The 24708-nt window shown below is 45.0% G+C and overlaps 1 protein-coding gene across 2 annotated transcripts in view; it reads left to right on the top strand.

Annotated features, from left to right (window-relative positions):
* The window catches only part of USP10 (ubiquitin specific peptidase 10), a 75774-nt gene that overhangs the window by 44184 nt on the left and 6882 nt on the right, over positions 1-24708 (top strand). For both annotated transcript variants that reach the window (XM_081806303.1, XM_081806304.1), the window contains 8 exons: positions 2650-3690; positions 14277-14368; positions 14901-15010; positions 15430-15485; positions 15718-15821; positions 18205-18304; positions 19265-19442; positions 22072-22237. In XM_081806303.1, the coding sequence (XP_081662429.1) occupies positions 2650-3690; positions 14277-14368; positions 14901-15010; positions 15430-15485; positions 15718-15821; positions 18205-18304; positions 19265-19442; positions 22072-22237 (1847 nt within the window). The remainder of the gene's footprint in view (positions 1-2649; positions 3691-14276; positions 14369-14900; positions 15011-15429; positions 15486-15717; positions 15822-18204; positions 18305-19264; positions 19443-22071; positions 22238-24708) is intronic.

Genomic DNA, 24708 nt, shown 5'->3' with positions numbered 1-24708 from the left:
TTCTGTGTGCTCAGCAGCTGTGCACTGTAGTATATGGAATGTTGTAGACCTTCAGTGTGTTTCTGGATGAATGATTTAGGATGGTTTGTTCTACCTCCCACCAGAGGCAGCTACAGCAAGCTCTTTGCAGGGGCTCCTCATCATGGTGTGCCTTCTATACCTCTGCTTTTTTTTTAGTCTGATCCTAGAGCTGAAATAGCCTCTATTCCCCCCCCCCCCGCCGGCAATCCTGCCAGTTCCACTGACTTCTCTGTAGCTTCTGACTGAAATTGGTCATTCTTTTCTGTATCTGGAAGCATTCTTTCTGTAAAGCTGTTGAGGCCTTATCTTGCCCTTCCTCTGCACTGTCAGCTTCAGTCTGAGGTGTTTTTCTACTAGTCAGTGTCACTCCCTGAGGCAGGGACTTTGCCATACTAATCTTTGTGCCCTCTGTGATAATAAGCACTTTGCACACAGCTAGGTGCGCTAGGTGCTCTCTTAATTGGAGAAATCAGCTGAGGAGGCCACTTAAGCAGCAGTTCTCAGACATGGAGGGCATGACAGTCTCTGGGGGCCCCCGAGCATTGCAGACTGTGGGGCCTGTCCAGCACCCTGGGCGCTGCAGGAGCACGCTTGGCAGAGTGCTGTGTTGGGATGACATTGTTTTATTTGAGTTAGTTTTCCTTCTCCCAACAACCCACTGTCTGCGTGGCCTGAGCACGGAGGCCCCATTCACTTGATGCATCGACTGTGTTGTTTCAAGCCTGGGTTTGCAGGCTTCACCACTCCTTCAGCCCACAGATTGGGCTCCGTGCTGACTCCTCCTCTGTGCAGTGCAGTGTGCACGTGTGTCCGTGAGACGTGTTGTGGATAAGAAGAGGAACTGTTCTGGGTAGGACTCTCTGCCCTTCACTGGTACGGTCAGACCCGCTACGGGGTGAATGTTTTGGTAATAAACTTAGTATATTGAAATGGTTCCGTAATGTCCTATCACATTCTAGAATATTCTGTGATATGATAAGAGTAAGGATTGAAATGTGGAAGGCACTGTGTCTATTGGAAATAATTAAACTCTTGCACAGGCTGCATGCCACAACGCACGTCCGTTTTGATTTCACATTGCACACTACAGTCTCCGAAGGGGAGCCTCCCCCCTGTGGAGCGTTCATTTCCTCACATACATCCGTGTCAGTCCGTGTAGTAGCATTGCAGCCTCAAGGTGTCACGGAGTAGGCGATGCCTCAAGTCAAAGTGGACAGTTTACTCTTAGGTGTGATAATAGAGAAATTAATTTCTCTTTGGTGATTGTTTTCAAAATAAGGAAAAGAAGACCAGTGCTCAGAGGCCAAAGGATTCAAATGCTTATATTGGTGACTTTATATGAAAATGTGCTGTTAGGTGTAGCCATCATTAGTATTTCTTTTTCAGGAGCTTTTTGTTGTTGGGAAGGTGTACCCCCCGCCTCCCAGGTGTGATCACAAAGCAGATGAAGAGTTAGGAGACTGGTGGCGTCCCTGTCCCCAACTAACTTGCATATAACGGGCCTCTCTTAGGGGCTGCTTGTTGAAAAACTTCCAAGGTGAAAAATACTAAGTTACTTGTAGTAGAGCACAGTCCTTGTGGTAGTATGATTTTTTTTTTTTTTTTTTTAAATACTTGCCTTGAGAAGAAGTTGGCCTCTTGTGCTAGATTCGGAGAGATCTTCAATTATGCATTACGGATAAATGAAAAGGCATGTGTCCTTTCCTTAACTTCAGAGTTTATAACTGTTTCATCAGATATAAGATGACACTGATGCTTGACGTCTGTTGAAAGATGCAGCTGATTCTACAACTTAACCTAATTTCAGAAATGTGAGCTATGAAAAAAATGTACATTTTGGGATGGGTAGAATGTATAGATGGTCTATACTCCCGCTAGCCAGTTGACAGGAAGTATCGGAGGGTTCCAAAGAAATTTTTAAAAGTTTGCAGTCCTAATTGTCCTTTGGTATTTTTGGAAGTCTTGTCACCAGCCTTGGAGTTGATCCACTATGAGTTCATTTAGGGCACATTTACATGCATTCATGCAAGGCTGTCTGCAGACTGCAGATAAGGTTGTCAGTGGAGGAGGTCAGGAGATGGAGAATTTGAGAGCATGCCTCTGAAGAGCACTTTTATAGAGAGGATGAACTCTTGGCACAGTGCATACTTTCTGAATTACTAAATTACACTAATTAGGGAAGCCATAAATATAGCAGTGACTTTAAATCCCTAAGTTAGTCGTCATGATTTTCTTTTTAAGTTGTCCAAATACCTACACCCTAGTCTCAGAAAGTAAGCCAATAAAGTCAGATTTCATTGAGGGGTGTTTTTAGACAGGCAAAATATTATTTGCTTTTTATTATAATTTCATTTAAATTTCTACCTTCTGAAAGTCTCCCTAAGCTACCCTGAGAGTGGAAAATGAATACCGGTTTCTGGTTATCATAGCTCTAACATTAAATACGGTTTTATAGTCATTACTTATTTTTGGCAAATTATTTGTCACAGAAATGAAATGTCATAGCTGGTTAATTAGAAGACTTTAAGGTTTAGCTTCAAAAAGAAAATAATTATTGAGGCTCTTATAGTTTGTGTAGCTGTGTTCTTAACTAATGCCATATTTACTGATCATTTTCTTTCTAAACAGGACAAGAATATCAGAGAATTGAATTTGGCGTTAATGAAGTAATTGAACCCAATGACACTTTGCCGAGAACTCCCAACTACAGTATTTCAAGCACATTGAATCCTCAGGCCCCTGAATTTATTCTCAGTTGCACAACTTCCAAAAAGACCCCTGATGACCTAGATAAAGAAGTGACCTACAGCTCTGTTGACTGCCAGTACCCAGGCTCTGCTCTTGCCCTGGATGGCAGTTCGAGCGCAGAGGTGGAAGTTTTAGAAAGTGATGGTGTCGCGGGTGGTCTTGGACAAAGGGAGCGTAAAAAGAAGAAAAAACGTCCCCCAGGATATTACAGTTACTTGAAGGATGGTGGTGAGGGTGGTATTCCCACGGAAGCCCTGGTCAATGGCCATGCCAATCCAGCAGTCCCAAACAGCGTAGGCTCAGAGGATGCAGAGTTAGTGGGCGATGTGCCCCTGTCGGGGACACGCAGGACTTTTAACAGCCTTCAGGATTCCATGGACTTCGTCAGTGACGCTGTGCCTGGTGGGCCTTTCCCCGGAGCCCTCGACGGCGATGCGAGGACTGCAGGGCAGCCCGAGGGCTGCCATGGGGCTGACCTGAAACAGTCCTGCCTCCCTGCAGAGACTGGCAGGGACAGCCTGTTGAGGACAGCGGTGGCGCAGCCTTACATGGGAACTCATACTACTGAAAACCTTGGAGTTGCTAATGGGCAAATACTTGAATCCTCCGGTGAGGGCTCAGCTGCCAATGGAGTTGAGTTGCACACTGTGGAAAGCACGGACTCGGACCCAGCTAAAGCCGAGAGCGCTTCCCCTGCTGCCGACGCCCCGGCCTCTGCGGCGGGCACCGCTCCCGCTAGTCAGCCTAAGTCATGGGCCAGTCTTTTTCATGATTCTAAGCCCTCTTCCTCCTTGCCCGTGGCTTCTGTGGAAACTAAGTATTCCCCTCCTGCCACATCTCCCCTGGTCTCTGAAAAGCAGATTGAAGTCAAAGAAGGGCTTGTTCCAGTTTCAGAGGATCCTGTAGCCATAAAGATTGCAGGTATAGTTCAAAAGAGTTGAAAGTGAAGGTAGGAGCAGATCTCTGCTCCTGTTGAGTAAGTTTGAGGCTGTCTGGGCTGATAAAACTGTGTGCTAGATTGTTACCCAGAGCAGTAGTAGGTGACCTGTGTGCTCATAGGAATTTCTCAAGACTGTCTATGCCTTAAATGCTTTCTGTCTAGAAATAAAATGATACTTCAGCACAATGCGGGTGGGTTGGGGGCTCATACCTTTATGTTAAGTGAACACTCCATGTCTATTACCAGTCTTTCTCTGTTGACAGAGTGCATTTCCACGTCCTTGCTTTTTGATCCAGTAATTCTGCTCCAGCGAGGGAGCAGAATGCCCTTTTCCTATCTGTGTCACAGCTGTTGTTCACCTTTGCTTTGTAATCCTTGAGTTGGACTCACTTTGCGCTGTTTCTGTTCTGTATTTCTGAGGATGTAAGAAGGCATTTGGGTTTTTTTTCTTATTATTGCCTGTTTTGGATTGAGTAAATGGATTTTACTCAGTTGTAGAACACCAAGGTTAGCTGTTGATAGGAAAAGAAAAACTGCAGCAATTTAGGCCAAAGTTTATGCTTTGTTTCGAGTGCTCAGGCTCAGGAGGAGGGCGGATTTCAGTAAAAACAGCTGCATAATCTGCAGTTGTTTCTAAGTTAAACTAGGAAGTCAGAAATGCAGGGACTGTGTACCTGTATACATGTCTCAGAAGCCAGAGTATTTCTTCAGATTTCACCATACCAAGAAGTTCAGCAGCAAGCTCTTCAGATTCTTGCCTCATTAGCTGAATTAAGATAAGCTGTCTCATTTAGGCTTTATGTGAAATGTACTGATTTAACATTTGGAGCACCTGACAGCATCTGTTCCCAGGATGAGGATCAGTTCCAGTAGCAAGCTGCACAATACACATCCTTTTATGAATGGTCACAGTTCCATCAACACATCCTTTTGAATAATCTTGGTGTCTCGAGTTCTCTTGAAATGAGAAGATAATTGGTCGGCCAGTCATTTTGGGCTTTATATATATATATTTTAAAGTTAGGTGGTTTCTTTATTATAACTTTTGGAATGTATTCATTGCAAGAGAAAGCTGTCACAGTCAGGGTAAGACAGTGTAAACCTTCATATAGATCGGTATGTTAAAGGTTTTATTTTTAAACTCTATATGAGAAATGCATTAGTGGGATGCTTTTAAAAATGTGCGTTCTAAGTTCAAAGTTATGAAAGTGTTATACTTCTGTTCCTAAAAACCTCCCATTTCTAGGAAATTTTCTCAGTCTTTATTTAAAATAAGAAAAACTTCATTTTAAATGTTTTGAAACATTTTAATCCTATGACTTTAAATGTAGTTTGATACATAGTTTGCTGTGTTGTACGTTTGTTAAAATCTCGCCTGCTCACCTCTGCTGTTAACTTGCAGGTAGGTAACCTGCTGTGGAGGCTCTCAGCTACTTGTATGGGGGCGGGGGAGAGCGTTGCTGGGCACAGTCCAAGTATTTGTGAGTTGAGACAGTGCCTCCCCAGCAGGTTTATTTTCTTAATCCTATGATTAGTCCAGTTAAGAAGATGTTTTACTTATCTGAGCAAAACTGTAGTTCTTTTTAAAATATTTCATTCTTTTGAGCCTTTTTACGGAGCCTTAGAAATCTGGAATGTAGCTGCTGACAGTTTTGAGTGGTGCTTCCTATAAAACCACACAGCAGCAGCGCCGACACTAAATGACTCTTGGGATCACACACAGCTTAGGTAAAATGGTGCTGCTTGGAAGTTTTCCCCTTTGTTATATTCTCCTACGTAGAGGTTTACTTTATAAAAATGATGAACTATATTCAGTTTGTTGTAAGTAAGATCCACTACCACAAACTTCCCTTGAATGGGCATGCTTTTAAGTGTAGGCTCACTTGTTTTAAACAGCACTTAACTGTGTGAGATGCTAGTTCCATTAAAAGATCTCTTGATTGATGTTGGTTATCCTAGAATTAGCATAAGCATCTAACTGGTTCTACTAAGAGAGTAATTTTTATGTTTGTTATTATATTTATTAACTATGGGGAAAAGAGGGAGGGAGCATTTCAGACATCAAGTTTATTTTTTTTGAATTCTTAGAATAATATCAATGTCCACAGTTGATTTTTTTTTTAAGCCCACATTCATTTATTTTGGATGTCCACATTTCTGCGTTCTCTGCCCTATCATTAAGTCTGTGCTTCATAAATGCCAACTAATTTTTGTATAACCACCAGTGAAATACAAAATAGGACACACCAACTGTAAACAAAGAATAAGAACACCACATAAGGCATTTTGAACGGAAATACAGCCAGCTCGTGATTACTTGTAACTGTTTATCCATTACTTTAGCGGGTTCTGCTTTTACTTTCTTGGTTTAGACTGTCACCGTTTTGCTCCATTGGCTGTTTCTTCTTAAGTGTAAACTCTGATTTAAGGAGTTGGAAGGGAAGAGCACTTGTCCTGAGGTGCTGAGTGCCTTCCCCAGCCCCGCAGGAAGTGGGAACTGACACAGAAGCCTGCATGGGCTTGCAGAGGGGTCCTTGTTTCAGCGAGTGGTTTTTGGCATTCTGAGAGGGAACATTTTCCACTTTTCAGTAGGAACAACTGAACCAGGAGGTGAGAACAAGAAACTTGAAAATCTTAGTAATTTGTATTTGAAAGTGGTTGCAAAATATTAGATTTGTCCATGTTTGAGAGTAAGTGTGACGAACGCAAGTAGCACAGGGATTGCCGGCGCCCAGAGCCGGGGCAGCACATGTGACCTTGCGATGAACGTTTACCTTTTCCTGGGTTTTTACTAAGAAACATTTATCATATCCCAAACCTAAATTGTATCAAATGCTTTCGAATCACAAATAGAGCTATTTTGTATTTTATGTTTTGCTTTTAAAATCTTGCATCCATGTATTTTGTTTTAAAGGAGTGGAAATAATGGTGGGCAAGGAGAAGGACTAGGTTGAAGGCCCACATAAAACGAGTTACAATTTCAGTGGAAGGAGAATGAAGTAAACTGAGGTCTTTGACAGCTCTAAAAAAATCTTTCCTGTGAGGAAATTGAAACACCTAGTCATACCATTTATTACGAGTTTTAGTCAAAACCTATTTAATATATGATTTTGCACAGTAGTTTTATATCTTAAGATTTGTTCCTAGAGAGCAACAAAATCATTACAAGTTGGATCTGCTCAGAAAAATGAATTCCTGTGTCCATATTTATTTTAAATGTAGACAAATACATACCTTGTGATTGATCATTTTTGGTGGCTTGTATTTATACTTAACGTCTTCTTTGGTAAATGTTTTCTTAAATATTTTTCATTTCCTTTTCAAATTGTCCAAAATAGCAAAAGTAGTGATAATGTAGCATACCCTTAGCTGAAAAGGTATAGCACCTGTTTGTAGGAATCCATGCCTGTGGGTGGAGAGTTCAGTCCCTATCTGATTCAGTGTGTATATATTCTTGCTGGTATTTATGATGTTTCTGTCTTCTAGAACTGAATTGAGATCCCTCCACTTATAAAGCATACGTTGATTTACAACCAATAGACAGCGGTACTTACTGGTTACTTTGCTGTCCTCCACCTGATTAGGTAACCAGGCTAGCTAGCACGTGTTCTTCCCAAGTGATGTAACGAGGAAAACAGAAACACTTGCAGGGTGTTCTGGGTAGTTGAGGAAGGGGACAGAAAAGCAGGTCAGCAGCATCAGAATGTTGACTACAGGCCACTTGGCCTTAATCAAGGAGAGTTCTTACCTTGTATTTTCATAGAACTTAAATGGTAATGTGACCTCTACATCCAATTTTAGGAAAACAAAATTTGATGCGTAATGTACGTGTAAAAATAATCCTGCCTTATATTGACTTAAAAGTTCACAGTGCAAGTGTTGCCACTGAGTTTGTAAATCATTTCATGGGAATGGTTTGCGGCAACACACGTGAGCAACTGTGTATGTCTTGAACTATGAGAAAGGCTGTTTAACCACTCAAGGTCTTCTGTCCGTCGGCAGATTTCATAAGAGAGTTGAATTTTAATCCAGCCATCTAATGTTTCAACTGTTACAGAAGTGAAGACGCCAGTTTCAGTTTTGTACCTTTCACGTGCTATGGAGTCGTTCTGGCCTCCTGTGCCGCTCTGGTTACACTGTTCTGGGCAGCCCCACCAGCCCTGTGAGAGGGTGGGTTCAGGAGGCCGTCCTCCCTGAGGTTGCCGTCTCAGTGGATCTAAGTAGGAAGTTAATGGACAGTAATGAATTGGAAAGGCCTCTGGAGAAGTTTGTTACTACAGTCAATTTCTGATTTTTTGTCCTAGAAGAAGGTGAGATAGAACCAGCAGTGATGACTTCGCAACACAGGTCAGTCTTCGAGCCTCAGGCTCAGGAAGTGCCCTGCCTTCTGTCCTTTGGCAGCGCCCTGCCTGGCCTTGATGCTTTTGACCTCCGTAATTACAGTGCTTGTTGGACTTCAGGATAGGAATACAATAGTAAATGGAACTGGAGCCAAGAGTTACACCAAAACAGTAAAAGCAGTTATCCTCCTGGCTTATCTGGAAGTCCAGAATAATTGACTTGAATTATAGCAGTAGGATTCGGTAATAGTGACAGGTGACTGTGGACAAGAATAAGGATTATTAGTACATGCGCGTGCGCGCACGTGTGTTTCACTAGGCGGGAGAAGAGGGAGGACACTGACATACTTTGTCAAACGTTGGTGTCTGGCTCAGTTTATGGTTACTGAAATTCTTGAGGGGGAAAGGCCCAATATACGCTATGTTACAAAACCAAAACTTGACATTGTTTCGATATTTGTTTCTTAAGAGAAAATCCTAGACAAGATGTTTTTTACAAGCTTTCATATCTTTTGAAATAGAACTATATATATTCACAAAATGTTCAACACTTAATTTTAAGTAATTTAACTTACTAGAGTATTGAAAACGGTTGGTTCACTTAAAGTTTCCCGTAAGATTTCTTTCTCTCTCTCTTCCCATCTACATCGGTTTTTTCCCCTAGATTGATTGATTGATTGATTTTTAAAGATTTTATTTATTTGACAGAGACACAGCGAGAGAGGGAACTCCACAAGCAGGGGGAGTGGGAGAGGGAGAAGTAGGCTTTCTGCTGAGCAGGGATCCCGATGCGGGGCTTGATCCCAGGAACCTGAGATCATGACCTGAGCCGAAGGCAGATGCTTAACGACTGAGCCACCCAGGTGCCCCTGATTTATTTATTGTAGAGAGAGAGAGAGGGAGCCTGTGAGAGTGAGTGGCGGGGAGGGGCAGAGGGAGCAGGGGAGAAATCCTCAAGCTGACTCCACCCTGAGTGCGGAGCCTGACGTGGGGTTCGATATGGGGCTCGATCCCAGGACCCTGAGATCATGACCTGAGCTGAAAATCAAGAGCTGGATGCTTAACCAACTGAGCCACCCACACGCCCCAGTTCTTCATTTTCTAATAAGGATTATCAGCGCCTGTGATGAGCTGGCCGTCCTGCTAGGTGTTCTACACACCTATTACATTATTTCATGTCTTCACTGCAGCCGGGCATGGTGTGGTTTGCTGGCTCTGTTGTAAGGGAGGAGAGAGGTCTTCCGTTCCAGGTTGCAAAATGAAGTGGCAGAGCCAGGCTTTGAACTCTGGTTGTCTGGTTTGTCTTCCTGGGCTCTTGTCTCCTTCATGGGGGCACCTGGAGGCTTTGTGAACAATGTGACAGAATGACTTTCAAAGTCCACTGGGTCATTTCTAATAAGCTCGAATGGAGTCATTTACCATAACCAACAACTTTAGTCTCCAGATGTTTAATGCACCCCCCACACTCTTTAATAAGTACTTTGTGTAGGCCACCCACTATCTCGGTCAGTGAGTAATAATCGGCCTTGTCATGAGTGTCGTCTAAAGAATAAGATAGGGCAGGCACAGATGTCTGCTTTTAGTAGCAGAAAGAGCAGTAATCATTTGCAGAGGGGTTTGGGGTCCAGGGGCCAGTAGGAGATCTGCTGGAACCTTGGGATGGCAGGATGAGACTGGGACAAAGAAGGCCTGGAAGTTCTGTTACCTGGCCAGGGAGGACTCAGCAGAGCATGAGCAGTGTGAGGGAGTTGTCTGGAAGGAGCTGCGCACCTCTGGTACAAGGTGGAGTCCATGGTGCCTGCTGCCGTGGAGGAAGGCCGCGTCCAGCTGTAGGTGCCTTCAGGGAAGGCTGCTTCCATTCTGGTCCGTCCGTCTTACTTTGAGAGTGGTGTTTAGGCTAGCTGGAAGACACTCCCGACAGTGGTACTCTGTTGTAGCTTACGTAAGACTTGCCCGTGTAGAGAAGGTTTTTCTAGAATAGCAGCATAATGATTAAGGAAAATCTAGATTGTTCAGTGTTTCTTCTCTGCATGTTCTGAGTCTTTAAAGATATTAATCTATAAACTTATGACTTTTACACTAGAGGCTCTGTTTTAAAAGATTTATATTTTATTTTATTTTTTAAAGATTTTTTATTTATTTGACAGAGAGAGACACAGCGAGAGAGGGAACGCAAGCAGGGGGAACGGGAGGGGGAGAAGCAGGCTTCCCGCTGAGCAGGGAGCCCGATGCAGGGCTCGATCCCAGGACCCTGGGATCATGACCTGAGCCGAAGGCAGACGCTTAACGACTGAGCCACCCAGGCGCCCCTAAAAGATTTATTTTAGAGAGAGAGCACTGAGAGAGTGAGTGAACAGGGGGAGGACCAGAGGGAGAAAGAAAATCTCAAGCAGACTCCCCACTGAGCGCAGAGAGCCCAAAGCGGCGTTCGATCCCCGGGACCCCGAGATCACGACCAGAAGTGAAATCAAGAGTTGGCGGCTCAACCGACTGAGCCACCAGGCGTCCCTGTACCAGAGGCTCTTTTATTTATTTATTTTATTTTATTTTAAAAATATTTATTTATTTGAGAGACAGAGAGTGAGAGAGCATGAGAAGGGGGAGGGTCAGAGGGAGAAGCAGACTCCGTTCTGAGCGGGGAGTCCCATGCAGGACTCAATCCTGGGACTCCAGAATCATGACCTGAGCCAAAGGCAGACGCTTAACTGACCCACCAGGCACCCCTGTACCAGAGGCTCTTTTAAAGAATGTTAAAGACTTGAAGCTAGTTCAGTACATTCTCTGATAAATGTCCCGAGTGTCATTTTGCTCCACATTATGTGTCTGAGTTTTGACCTTGTTCATTTTGTGGATAGATGGCTATTTGGAATGTTTTGTTACTTGCAGTTATTGAGCAAACCACTAGGTGATGCTGAGAGACTTGAGTTTAAGATTGTAGAAGCCAAACAGTGAAACTGCTTTTTTCCTGCCTGTTTCTTAAAATAAGTGAACCCAAAACAATGGCCAGGAGCTGGTATTGCTTCAAGGGAAGGGTTGATGTAGAAACTAAAGGTTTCTGTCCAACCAGTACACGCTGCTTCCCGGATGAATGATGGAACGAAGTCCGCTGTGGTTAGGTTTAAGTGGGATATGTGCTCTGATTGCGTAGGCTTGAGGGTCTCACCCTGCAGGGTCATAAGTTATTTTTTTATTATTTCATAAGATACTAATTCAAAGTACTTTTGACCAGCTATAAACATGTATTTGAATCTGTTGAGACAGTTAACATGGGAGGGAAGTTTCAGACCTTATATTTCAGTTCCTGGTCATTTTCTTTCCATTTTCCTTCAGTGTCTGTACTAAGCAGGGATTACTGTCCCTAAACTACCCCCTCCCCACGTTTTTGCCCCTACCCCTACCCTAGAAGATGTTGCTCTTTCCCTATCATCAGAGGAAATGGAGGTTGCTGTTTCCTGTCTTCCCCACCATAAACTGTGGTGAGTCTGCCCTTCCCGGCTCCCTCCCTCCCACAGTCCTATGAGCCTCTTAGTGACCCCATCCTATCTCACTCCGGCCTGCTTTGGGTGGCTCCCCTCTGCGCTTCCCTCTTTGGAGCCCTAGAACCTGCTTCCACTTCCATTACGAATTCAAACTGCCCTGTCCTTCTAGATGGTACAGGTTCTTCTTGGCCTGTCCCTTAGACATGGCTGGTACTTAGGACTCCACTCCTGACACATCACTCCTCTTGACGTATGTGTCGTCAGGATGTACAGTGCCAGCCCCAGGCTTTGTGTGTGTGTGTGTGTGTGTGTGTGTGTGTAGATCTGTTACTTGCTGCTCTGTGGGTATAAGTACACTGTTGACTGGTGTAATCTGGGTACCTCTTATCAGCACCTCTGAAACTAAACTTGTGATCTCATCACTGTACAAAACAAAAAGAAACCTACTCTTCCGGGTGGAAGGCTCCATCACCCCAGCCAGGGCCCTTGTGGTGTCAGCTGCTGTTTGCTGTCATTGGCCCCTGGCCGCCTCACAGTCTCTCCAGTCTGTGGATTGGGCTGAGCATCCCCTCCACGGATCCCCCTTCAGCTTAGCCTGCACTGGGTTTTCCCTTCTTCACTGGGCCACAAGCTCTCCTGCCGCAGGGCTGCCTTTTAGTCACCTCTGTGCTTCCAGGACCCGGTGCCCAGGCCGGGCTCGGCGAATGATAGCGGGTCATTTAACAAGAGGTCCTTGTGGTAGGAGGGCAGTTGATTTTGAGTCTTATGGTTATGTAAAAACTTAGTATGACTGTAGATATAAAAGTGCTATGGCAAAGATTCACAGGGCCACGCAAGAGTATTCATTTGGGATTGATGCTTATTTGAAAATGCACAGATTTTTTTAACGGAGTAATTATATTAAATAATTGCTGGTCTTTGGCACACACTGGAGAGAGTGGACTGTCGTGGCAACACGCATCAGAGACAAGTGGACAGCTCCATTGTAAGTGGGAGGTCCCAAGCCCGCGAGGCAAGTTAGTACGGAAACCTTTGAGTGGAAGGGTTGTAGAGCGGAGCCCGTTACCTTGTGAGAGGGAGTGCAGATCTGGGTCCCGTATCTGCTCAGGTACACAGCCTTTACCAGTTCCCTAAGCCTCTGGACCTCTGTGTTCTCACGTGTAAAGCGAGGAGGATAACCGTGTCTCCTTGATAGCGTTGTGAGGATGATTATGAACAGTGTAGATGAGGCCCCCAGCACAGTGTTCACCGCATGCCTGGTACTGTCTGTGCTGGGGGCTCTCACATGGAGCTTGTATTTGAGTTCTAACTGATGTGGTCCTCACTGAAGCCCGGTACTGTGCCCCATAGTAGGAGAGAGATGAGCTTTATAAGCCCAGACTAATTGAATAGATCCCATTGGGTTTTTTTGAGCCTGTAATGCTTTACTTTTTATAAATGGGGAAATTATTCTCTGTGCTTCCTCAGTTAGAGGAAAGAGGGCATTTACTCTCAGAGGAGGGAGGGAGGGAGCGTGTGTATGTGGGTGCATGCGGACATTAGAATTTTGCAAATTAACTTCTTCAGCTAATGCTTAAGTCTGAGACCTCCCAGTCCAACTGTGTTTTGGAATGGAAAGGCTACTTTTGTTGGAGTGATGCCTTGGATGGATGCTGGCATCCCATGTACACATACTTACTTTTCCTTTTCTGGTACACAGTTTAAAAGTAAAGGGAGGCAGTGTGGAATGGCCACAGATCATGGATTTTAGGCCCTGGCTGCACTACATAGCTCCCGAGTGATCACGGGCAAGCTAGTTAACGTTTCAGGGACTCCCATTTCCTTACTGGGGAAAGGGGGATAGTGGTGGTTCTCCTGGATTACTAAGGATTAAGTGCAGCCAGTTACCAAGCGTAAGTTGTAAAGCGCTTGTTGAGTGTAGAAGGTGTCCATAACTTGTAGCTGTCACTGGTACAAGATTCATAATGGGACATGGGGAGACTTTGTCTTGTTTTAAAGCATTTCTGAAAAAATATTTAAAGCATTTAATTAAAGTATTAAAGCATTATATGAACATGGCATTCACATCTGTCTGAAGGCTGTAGAAAAGAGGGATGTCAGAGGACGAATCTGAGGATAAATGTGTTTCTAAATGGAGTAAGGGCATTCCGGCATCCAAAACATTCCATAAATTGGAATTCTGTTGAAAAATACAATTTATTTAGTATGAGACAGTTGTCCTGAAAAAGAGTATTGTCCTTCACTGAATAGTGGTTGATCGCCTGCTGTGATGCGTTGGGTGCCCTAGTAGGTGCTGGGGGTTCCCACTGGCTGAGGCTCGGGTTCTGCCTTGTGGATGCCTCCGTAACTGGTGTCTGAGGGCCTGCACTGTTAGCAAGGCCCGCCTTGCCCTCAGCGTGCCCGGGAGAAGCCTGTGTCTCTTAGATCTCTGTCACCTCTGTTAGCCATGTATCTTAGCCTTTTCTGCTGCTTGTTAAAATAGTTGTTGTGTTCCCCAGTTACATTCCCACAGAAAGATAAATAAATGTTGGTGTTTATTGGGGGGGGGTAGATATTTTTTAAAATTTTTAATCCTTAAGTATCGTACATGGTGTTGGATAGCACGCAGCTTCCACACAATGTGCCTCCTCTTTGGATATGTGGTCTCTCGAAGGGGTTTTTATCACTCCGCCAGAGTATAAGCATTTACTTCCATGTTATTCACTAGATGTCATTAACTTCTTTAAATATGCTTCTTCACTCTTTCAGAGTTACTGGAGAATGTAACCCTAATACATAAACCAGTGTCATTGCAACCCCGTGGGCTGATCAATAAAGGAAACTGGTGCTACATTAACGCTGTATCCTTCTCAAGTGCTGTCCCCAAGGCCGGCTGGCTGCACTTCTCTCTTCCTCCCGTGCCTTTGACTTCGTGCAGCTGCAGAGGGGCCTCTCCCCTAAAGTTTGAGTCCAAGAACTTGGTTCCTTGCTTAGTCTGCCTCCCTTGCTTATAAATAGAGTTAATTCCTGACCGCAAAAAAAGATGATTGTTGACTGGTGAGTGACAGAATCAGGCGACTTTTATTTTCATTAGCATGGCCCTGATGAATGGGGCAGTGTGTCCACTTACAATTGGAAATGTTGTTTTAATTGATTTATCTAGGTCGAATCAAGTTTTTGTATGTAAATGCTGATTGCAGAGTAAACCCTTACGTGGAAATCACAGGGCAGTTATCCTCATGGTTATTTGGTTTATTCTTTTTTATGTTTACATATGTAAGTCTTTCAGTGTCATTGGCTTACTTAGGTTTATGTGCTTTGGGTTACTGTACCTTTCAGAAATTTGGAGTGTCTGTTTCATTTCCTTTACACTTCCTTACTGCCAATACTTAGACACTGCAAGCACTGGTTGCTTGCCCTCCGATGTATCACCTGATGAAGTTCATTCCTCTCTATTCAAAAGTGCAAAGGCCTTGTACGTCGACACCCATGATAGATAGCTTGTAAGTAAGGTGCTTACAAATGTGTTACGGGGCTGGGTGTTTTCGCCTCTGATAATTTGAATTCACATGGTTTAGCAAGGTTCTTAATTTCTTGCAAATGAGTCCTATAATTTTATTTTTTTAAAATGTACTGTTGATATTTTTATGTGGAAGTTAACCAGAAATGGAATCGGAGCATTGTTTGTGTTCTTTAGATTCAGTTACGTAAGTGTAGTGTTTACTAGTGTGTGTATGTTACATAAAATGTACCAAAACCTTACAGAGAAAAGATTGAAGAACTCACTAGCTGTTATAGCATTGGTTACTTAAAATTTGCCATCTTCATGCTAAAATATTCTACTTAACCATCGAGGCTCTTTAGTAAAAGTATGTCTTTTTTAAAGAAATGTGCTAAACTGTTGTTTCCCCCATGTTTGTAGTGTTCGGCTAATGAATGAGTTTACTAATATGCCAGTACCTCCAAAACCCAGACAAGGTGAGTAAAAATGAGGTCTTCCGGTGCCCATTACGTATGGACTGTTAGAAGCTCAGATGACTGAATGTCATAAGTTCGGTCTTGTTGGAAAGAAAATGTCTTTAAAATGCGAGATGTTACAACTGTGCTCTTCTCAGCACTGCGTGCAGTGGAGGGGAGTTCTGGTCATGCTGCTTTTCATCATTTTGACTTGGTTTTCATCATGAAAATCTGTGTCCTGTTTCCACTGCAGCTCTTGGGGATAAAATCGTGAGAGATATCCGCCCTGGAGCTGCTTTCGAACCTACATATATTTACAGACTTCTGACAGTCATCAAGTCGAGCCTGTCTGAAAAGGTTTGGCATTGCTCTCATGTAGCCCCTAGAAAGGTGGCCTCTTGCTTCAGTCTGTGCCCGCGCCGTTGCCTGTTCAATGCTCGTTCTGCACTGTCAGCGCTGGGGTTGGGTGGGTCCTGAGTAGATCTGGGCCTGTTAACGGAGTCAGTAGCTTGAATGAATATTAAAAATATCATCAGGGCCAGCTCATGCGTCATTTACTGTGCACCAAGTACTCTTGTAAGTTCTTTTCATATGTTAGCTTACTTAATTAACCCTGTGAGTAAAGTATGGTTGTCTCCTTGTTACATTTGAGAAAAGTGAGATCCTTGTCCAAGGTCACACAGCTCCTCAGTACAGAGCCTGGCGTTACAGGCAGCTCCTTAAGCACTGCGCTGCCTCTTAGAGCTTGGTCATTGGGCCTGGAATCGTGGCAGCCTTAAGGAGAGCTAGGGCTTCATCATACTCACACATTTCTAGTAGCTCCTTGCCTCTTTCATCTGCATCTGTGGTCATACACTTTGCTCCTGAAGGCATGGGACCGAGGGCCAAGGAGGTCTGCGTAGAGATTGTGATGAGTCAGTATAAGCATTTGAAATGATGTCTAGGGAAATTATTCAGAGAGAAAAATCGTCAAAACAATTGCGTTAAAGCTGAGTAAAGCAATACTGAAGCTCCTTGTTCTGAGGAAGGGTGAATGGCTAGGACAGTGCAGCGGGGTACCACTGGGGAAGCTTTACTGCTCCTGTCGTAGCTGTTGGTGCTTAGCTCGAAATTTACGTTTCCCAGGTAGTGAGAAAGGTATAGAATGTTAGCAGTGCAGAAATGGATTAAACTGTGCCCTCTGCCCTCAAAGACCTCACCTGTCCAATAAGGGAATTAGATCTATCATCCAAGAAAACGGACCCGCAAGAGAAGTACTAAAATAGATGCAGACACTGATGCTTTAGAAGCCAGAGGAGGGCCGTCCAGCTCAGGTGGAGGCGGAGGTAAAGCAGTGAATTTCAGGGGGCATCCTGTGGTCAAGCCCCACCGAGATCCTGCTCCGAAGTTACGTTCATGGAGAGAGGTGTCTTTCAGAGTTACATGAATATTGGCTCTGTTGGGTCCCCCACACCACCCTCCGATTTAGTGCTTCGATGGAAGGACTCACAGGACTCAGAGGCTGTTCTCACAGGATTTAGTGCAGGGACACTAAAGCAAGATCAGACGACCATGGGAAACCTTGAAACTCCTCTCCCGGTGCAGCAAGAGAATGCACTTAATTTCTCAGCATCAGTGTGTGACAGCACATGTGAAAATGTCTGCTGTGGAAGCACATGGGAGACTCCCAGGGGTTTTACCAAGGGCTGGTCACGTAGGCATCCTCTGCCTAGCACAAACCGAAATTCCATACTTGCAGAGGGAAAACAGGTGTGCACCATAAACCACACTGCGCCATTTTGGCATAGACCCTTTTCACTTCTTGGAATGGGGGGGGGAAATCCCTCCCCAAATCCAACTTCCCAGATGCCAACCAGGGACCAACCCAGCAAGCAGGCCTTTCCAAGAACCATAGCCTCGTGCCTGCTGTGTCAACTCTTTCTGCTTCTTGAGCTAGCCAGTTTCTGCCCTTTTCCACACACGCGGGGCATACTCAACTCTGAACATCTGCTGTCTGTTTAGAGCTGCAGTTCTAGGTGGAACAAATATACCTGGAGACCGCAAGAAGACGACTTTGAAAATCCTTGGAACATGTGGTTATTCTCCAAAGAATGAAATGGGAACTAATCCCAAGATTATAAGACAAATATGTGACTGTTGCATGACTCATCTATAAATGATTTTGCTGGTGTGTGTGTGTGTGTGTGTGTATACAACTGTTAGTTAAATCTTTGAATCAATAGAGCTTTTCACATATAATTTGGGTCCTTTCCCCTATAGTTGCCCATCATCAAAAATAGAAGGAGTCACACAGGGCTGCTATTCACAACTCCTAGTGTGACCGTTCGCCCCTGGGGTTGTGCAGTGAGGTGGCCCTAGACCTCTAGTTCCTGTTCTTATATTTCATATCAACAAGAGAGCATCTGTTTAATAACTTTTTTTTATTAGATAGGTAATGTATATTTATTGTAGAAAATTTCAAAAATACAGAAAAAACCCCAATAAAAATCCCTACTCATTCTATACTCAGACATAAAGGTGTACCTGTCTCTCCCCCCGTCCCCTCCCCAATCCTCATACCGCTCAGCCTACCCATTTCAGTGGTCCAAAGGAGAGCTCATATGATTTTGGGAATCACTTTACATTAAATCTTGTTGAAAATTTAAGAGGAGACGTAGTCTGAATATGCAGGTATAATATTCCCTGCAGTCCTTGCATGGTGATCAGTTAAAATTAATGTGCTCACGTCTGGCCTTTTCAGGGTCGACAAGAAGATGCTGAGGAGTACTTAGGCTTCATTCTAAATGGACTTCATGAGGAAATGCTGAACCTAAAGAAACTCCTGTCACCAAATAATGAAAGTAGGTTGTGGTCTATTTGCCACAAAACTGTGTGAGAACCTTTCCTTAAGAATTCCTTTTGAGGGGCGCCTGGGTGGCTCAGTCGTTAAGCGTCTGCCTTCGGCTCAGGTCATGGTCCCAGGGTCCTGGGATCGAGCCCCGTGTTGTGCTCCCTGCTCGGCAGGAAGCCTGCTTCTCCCTCTCCCACTCCCCCTGCTTGTGTTCTCTCTCTCTCGCTGTGTCTGTCTCTGTCAAATAAATAAAATCTTTCAAAAAAAAAAAAAATTCCTTTTGAACAGATGTCACCTGCTCATGTAGTACATTACTTTCCCCCCACCCCGGTCATTGACCCTTCGAGTCACCTTCTCACTAGGGCGAGTCTGGTATCTTTACATTGCTTACTTTATGGGCCATTGTGAATGTTCTACTTGGATAAATTAAAATATATCCAGAACCTTTGCTTTTTTCCCTTCAACTCTTAATTAGGAAAATGATGAAACATCCAGAAAAGCTGGGAGAATAGTTGGTGAATACCTGTATGAGCGCTGGATTCTGCGTCTGCTAACATGTCATGCTTTGTCTGTCTCTCTGTCCCCACACACAGTTTCCTGAGTGACACAAATTAAGTTGCAGATACCAGTTTGCCCCTAAATGCCAAAGCATGCATTTCCTGAGGATGAGGATGCTCTCCCGCATGACCAGAGGCCCTTACCGAATTAGGAAAACTGGCTTTGATTACACAGTAATGCCTACTTTCCAGTGCACCTTCAGATTTCTCAGTTCTAAGCACGCTGTCTTTGGTGGTTCATGCAACCAGGGGTCCAGCGGATGTACGTGCTGCATTTGTTCTGAATGTAGGACACACCCTGATTTCACTTTTAAAGCCAACTCTGTGCAGGTGGCTTATGTAGAACCTTTCTTTAAAACTTTTTTGCTGTTATTGTTGCTGATGGTAGCTTAAGCGAACTGTCTCCTTTTCAGAACTCACCATTTCCAATGGACCCAAAAGCCACTTAGTGAATGAAGACGAGCAGGAAGAACCAGGCGAAGGAAGTGAGGACGAATGGGAGCAAGTGGGCCCCAGAAATAAGACTTCAGTCACTCGCCATGCGGAGTTTGTTCAGACCCCAATCACTGGCATTTTTGGTGGACACATCAGGTTTATGCTTTTCTGGAATACTTTAGTGCTTGCCTTTTTCAGGGTTTGGCCATTTACTGAAGGGGGAAAGTGTAAGACGTGTCTAAGAAATTTTGGACTCGATGGCTTGCCTTTACACCTCTGTGCCCGCTCTGTCCCTGGACTTCCCTGTGCTTCTCCTGCCTGGTGCTTTCCCTGCTCCCGCCCCGCACGACACCTCGGCACAGGGCGCTGGCCCCAGGGCTCGGCGGCCGCCGTCACCCCTGCTCCCTCCCTCAAGTCAGCCCTACATTCCCTCAGGCCAGCTGCTCACCGCTAGGTAGGAAGAGAAAGACTTGTTAAGTTGAAATACATGTTTTGTGTCTGACTGGAGGAATATTAGGTGCCAGAACCAAGGGAGCTAGAAAGGTAAGGGAGTGTGGAGGGAGATAGTTCTATATAAAGGGGCACATGGGACCTCCTGGAGTGCCTGGGCCCTTCCTCTGTCCCAGTTCCCGTAAACCAGCTGCTCCTTGCTCTTCCATGACATCCTTCTAGAAGGCTTTTATTTGATTGCATTAGAGCTGTTCAGGACCACCGTGATGTGGGACTCAGGAGCGTGGGGGCCGTCTCCAAGGCGGTTCAGTCATCCCAAGTCCCAGAGGGCCTTGTTAGGGCAGGATTTCCTCTCGGAAGGCCTCGCGTTGTATCCTACAAGGGTGGTTTTTTAGTGAGACTCAGTCTTCGCTTGTCCCAAATGCTTTGTATCCAAAAGAAGTAACACCCTTTCCAAGGCATGGAAAGTTAGTTCGGTCTCTCTCTGCTCTGATACAACTTAGGTTGAGCCCCTTTCAATAGGCTAATAAAACCTCAGCGTGTCCACTGGCTCCTTCACAGGCCAGTCAGTGCTGCTGTGTCGGATGGGATTCAGAAGCCAGTTATGCCACCTTGTCACCCTGAACGAGTCATTTCTGTGCTCTTCAGTGTGCGCTAGAGCCTGCGGGCCCCTTTCTGTTCTGGACTCTCCACGTCAGCCTTGTGGTCAGGTGTGCTCCGGGGAAACGCCCAGCCCCTGACTGCTCCCGCTGTAACTTGCTTTTGCCAGATGCGATTCCTTGGGCTGGGCCGTTTTGGGAAGGGAAGCAGGGATCCAGGTCGGCAATAGCAGTGAGAGGAGGCTGTCCTGTGCCCTTAGCTCTGCAGTAGACCTCTGATGTTAGCATTCGTGGGCTGGTCCCTTAGGGACGGGAGAGAGGCTGAAGGAACAGCCCGGTGGGTAGAATAGCAGTGCCAGACCCGCGCATAGGTAGAGTATCAAAATTGCAAGGCCACTGAGGCCAACATTCCCGAAGAGCCTACACATGTTTGAAAATAACCCGTGGGAAAAACCAGAATCCACTTTGGAGAAATTTCTAGCTTGGCCTGCATGGCTCTGCCAGGCCTCTAGCCTCAGTGGTCTTTTTATGTTGAAATTGATTGTTGATATTTTTGAGAAATGATAAAGCAAAAGTAGGAATTATTTTTTATAATTTAGGGAACTTCTCTCCTGTGTGCAGTAGCCATCAGGAAGCGCTTCCTTGTTCAGACAGCTGGAAGGTTTTTCTTTTAAAATTCACCCTCTTTGGGTGGGTTTTCACTTCCCCCAGAAAAACCAGCACCTTTCTTCACCTTTCCCCTCAGCCACGGAATAAAAGTCCAGGCCATTGGAGTCAAGAGGACCGCCTCTTGATTCTTTCACCAGTTTTAGTGCCTTCTGCTCCCACTGCCGCTCTTGGAACCAACGGAGTGGCCGTTGCTCCCACGTCCGGACACTCGAAGGGAGGGTGCGTCACGGTGCATCCTAACACCGCGCTTTAGGAGAGCAGCGTGTGAACGGGATGCCCTTCAGCTTGCTCTTCACGGCATCTGCTCCATAAAGCCTCAATACCCACGCACACCCATTTGATTCTGTTCGTAAACTAGGTCACTCAGACTGCAGAAATGGAATTCCTTGTTGAGCTCCTGGAATGTTTCCTTGCTGGGGCTAAATGAGAGATGGGCCGAGCACACAAGTTTTACTCAGAAAAACTTAGAAAAAGAAAAGTGAAATGAAAAACCAGCTAAGAAAAACAAGGTTGAATTGGCACCCTTCTTCTTGAGGGTGGTAGGTAGCCTTGTTTCCTGGACTGTTAACTTATTTTTTATTATACACACCCTACTCCTCTTCTTTTGTAAGTCATTTTTGTAGGGGAAAAGTGCCATTAAAAATACTCTGTTTACCTTGGGGTTTCCTCTATTTTATTAAAACGGGCTATGATACTTTGAGAAAATGGAGTGTGTCAGCATTTTGAGGCCACGGCAGGATAGACGCATTTACTGACTGCTGTGTGAAATAAAGTCTGGAGTGGAGGTGAAGGAATTGGGAAGATGAACTATGTTTTCTTCCAGCGTGCTTGTGCTGGGAGAATGGTCAGCTGGTGGATAGTTGCTAGAAACACTTAGGAGGTGGTATTTAGCAGGATTATTTTAAAATTCAGTATATTTTTGTCTTTTTTGTTCTCTCTGGTTTTCTGAAAATGATTCTGAGCAATCTCGTTTTCAGTTAATGCCTCTTCTCCTGCTGGCTCATCTTAACGGAGAATGGGAAGGAGTGGTCTCTTAACAGTGTTCTGTTTTTGTCTCTGCCTCTTAGGTCTGTGGTTTACCAGCAGAGTTCAAAGGAGTCGGCCACTTTGCAGCCATTCTTCACCTTGCAGCTGGACATCCAGTCTGACAGGATCCGGACGGTCCAGGATGCATTGGAGAGCTTGGTCGCAAGAGAATCTGTCCAGGGTTATACCACAAAAACCAAACAAGAGGTATACTAATAGTTGATGTTGAACGTTTGTGCTGAGGCACTCTGGCGTGGTGGAAAGAGTGCAGAAGTAAGAGCGAGGAGAAGTGCTTTTGCATTCTGCCTCTTAACCCCGTTGCTTAACTGTTTTGGACTGAAAGTTTACACATTTTTAGAACGAAATGGTTGAAACAGATGCTCCTTGCAACCTCCTTTACCTCTAAACCATGTAACCCGAGGTAATGATCGTTGGGATTATTTATCCTGAGGTACATTTAATCTTCTGGTAGTCTAATCATGATATGGAAAAAATCAGTACTACCTCTAACAGAGGCCAAATAGCTTCTTTACATCCCTGATGTCATAGAGCTCAGTTTCCCGAGATTAGTTAGGAGAGAAAAGGGATTCCAAACATAGCTATTTTGCATTTGATGGTAGGTCTTCAGGGACATCAACAAATAGAAAGTAGCTGTTTTCATGCCTGTTAGTCTTTCATTTGATCTGAAAAGGATAAAAGTCTGAGTTAAAAGACTCAAACACTAAAAGGTGTTCAGCAGTCAAGGGAAGCAGATAGTCTCATGGGGTGTACTTGTCAGCCGAGTCAGGAGACGGGGAGAATATTCTGCTCTCGGAGAGGTTACTGGCTCCTGGGGTCCAGATGTACCAGCTGACGCCTGTTTTCCACTCTGTGGTCAGGGGGGTCTTCTCTGCTGAGATGGTGCTGGTGAATGCAGAAAAACGTACTGGGAGGGCAGTGCAGGCTAGCTAGGGGCAGCGCTTGTGTGAACAGTCCCTCGTGTCCCTAGGGAGCTTGCTGTAAGGAGACTGTGTGGCAGCTGAAGGTGCACTAAGATTGGTTGCTGCCAGCACCTTATGGAGCTCAGTGGGCCTCCCGTGGCCGAGTGGCTCACACTGGGAGAGCAGAGCGGAGGAGGACATGGAGACCCTTCGGTCCCTCTGGGGCCTCCTGCTTGGACTGATCAAGCCAGCCTCTTGGGAGATCCACACATAGTTATGCCTAATCCTCCACCATATTTTCTGACTTGCTTCCCACGGGCGCTTTTGTTTAAAAAATAAAAGTGGTAGGAGTGAGAGACAGAATCTTGGCACTTGGCTTAAGTGAGTAAGCTGAGTCTGGCAGTGGAACTTAGAGAGAGTGGGTATTTGTTTTCAGGGAGGTTGGTTCGTGTGGCTGAGTTGTGTACTTGGCTCATTCTGTGGCAGCTGTGGCCCCAGAGGTGGTGTCGCTCTCCTGGCCCCCGTGCCTCTCTTCTCGCTTGCTCTCCTGTGGACTCCTGTGGTGGGGGGGTGGGCGGTGGGCGCTCCTCCCGCAGGCGGCTTTCTGCCTTTCCCGGGCTGCCAGGAAAGCCCCCTCACGTGGCGGTTTTCCTCTCACTCTTGCTGCAGTTAGCAGTGGACGTCGGGGAGGGTGCAGATGAGATAGAGGTGGAGAGCGTGAGGAAAAGGTGGCTTGTTCTAGATGGCAGGTGGAGGAAGGATGCAGGAAAGAAGAGGCATTTCAGTGGACCCTTGAGGAAGAAAATGGGCTGTCCCAGCTCCGTGATGGTGGTGTGTTACCAGATCAAGAGCAAGAACACTCAGAAAAGCAGATGTTTGAGAAAGGAAGATTTTGGACAGTTCGTATGTGGTGGGGATATCTGGAAAGAGCAAGTATCACATTTTCTGGAATGTGATTTCTTTAAATTTACTTTTTAAAATACCCAGTTTAATATATTTATATTTTAAGGTCATAAGATTTTTTGCTGTGGGAACACACGATGAAGGTCCGTGGGAACCGTCTACAAGTTTTCTACACTTGCTGTGTAGAAAAGGTCTGGTTTTGTTGGGTGAAGAATAGTGTGTGTCAGTTTGTCTGGAAACCCAAAACACATGGAAGAATTTCAGATTAGCCACTTAATGAGTTGCCTGAAAGCTTGAGGTCAGAATCCTGGGTTGCCAACACTGAGAAGCATCCCAGAGACACATTCGTCCAACTCTCGATTCACAAATGGGGAAGCTGGAGTCCACTTGTCAGAATCCTGGTTTTTAACTGTTGAGCTGTAGCCACACTTTTCCATCATTCACACGTTCTTGTTGGGTGTGGAGACACCAGGGTACAGACACAGGATGGGAATCTGGAGGTGTGTTGGGTGGTCCCACACCTGGGATCAGAGTCTGGGTGGGAAGCCAGGTGCCCATTAAGACACCTCCAGCCAGAGGGGTATGTGGTTTTCTGAAGGCTTTCTTGGTTTTTTATCTATGCTGTTATCTTTTGGATTGTGACTCAAACAACTATTTCTATCAGAAGTATTCTTCATGTAAATACAGGAAACATCAAAGGGTTTATAAGTACAAAGAACAGTAAATAAAGGGAATAAATTATTTGTGAGGATGCGTTTTAATGAAAAGCAGCATTTGTTAGACCTGTGAAAGCATATAAGGAGCATATAAATAAAACTGAAACTTGTAAAACTAATGGTTAGAAGAGATGGCTTT

This window comes from Leptonychotes weddellii, chromosome 16 (genome assembly GCF_054177405.1).
Source record: "Leptonychotes weddellii isolate Sample4059 chromosome 16, ASM5417740v2, whole genome shotgun sequence".
Taxonomy (NCBI): Eukaryota; Metazoa; Chordata; class Mammalia; order Carnivora; family Phocidae; genus Leptonychotes; species Leptonychotes weddellii.
The sequence above is the reverse complement of the archived record's forward strand: the minus strand, read 5'-3'. Positions and strand labels throughout refer to the sequence as shown.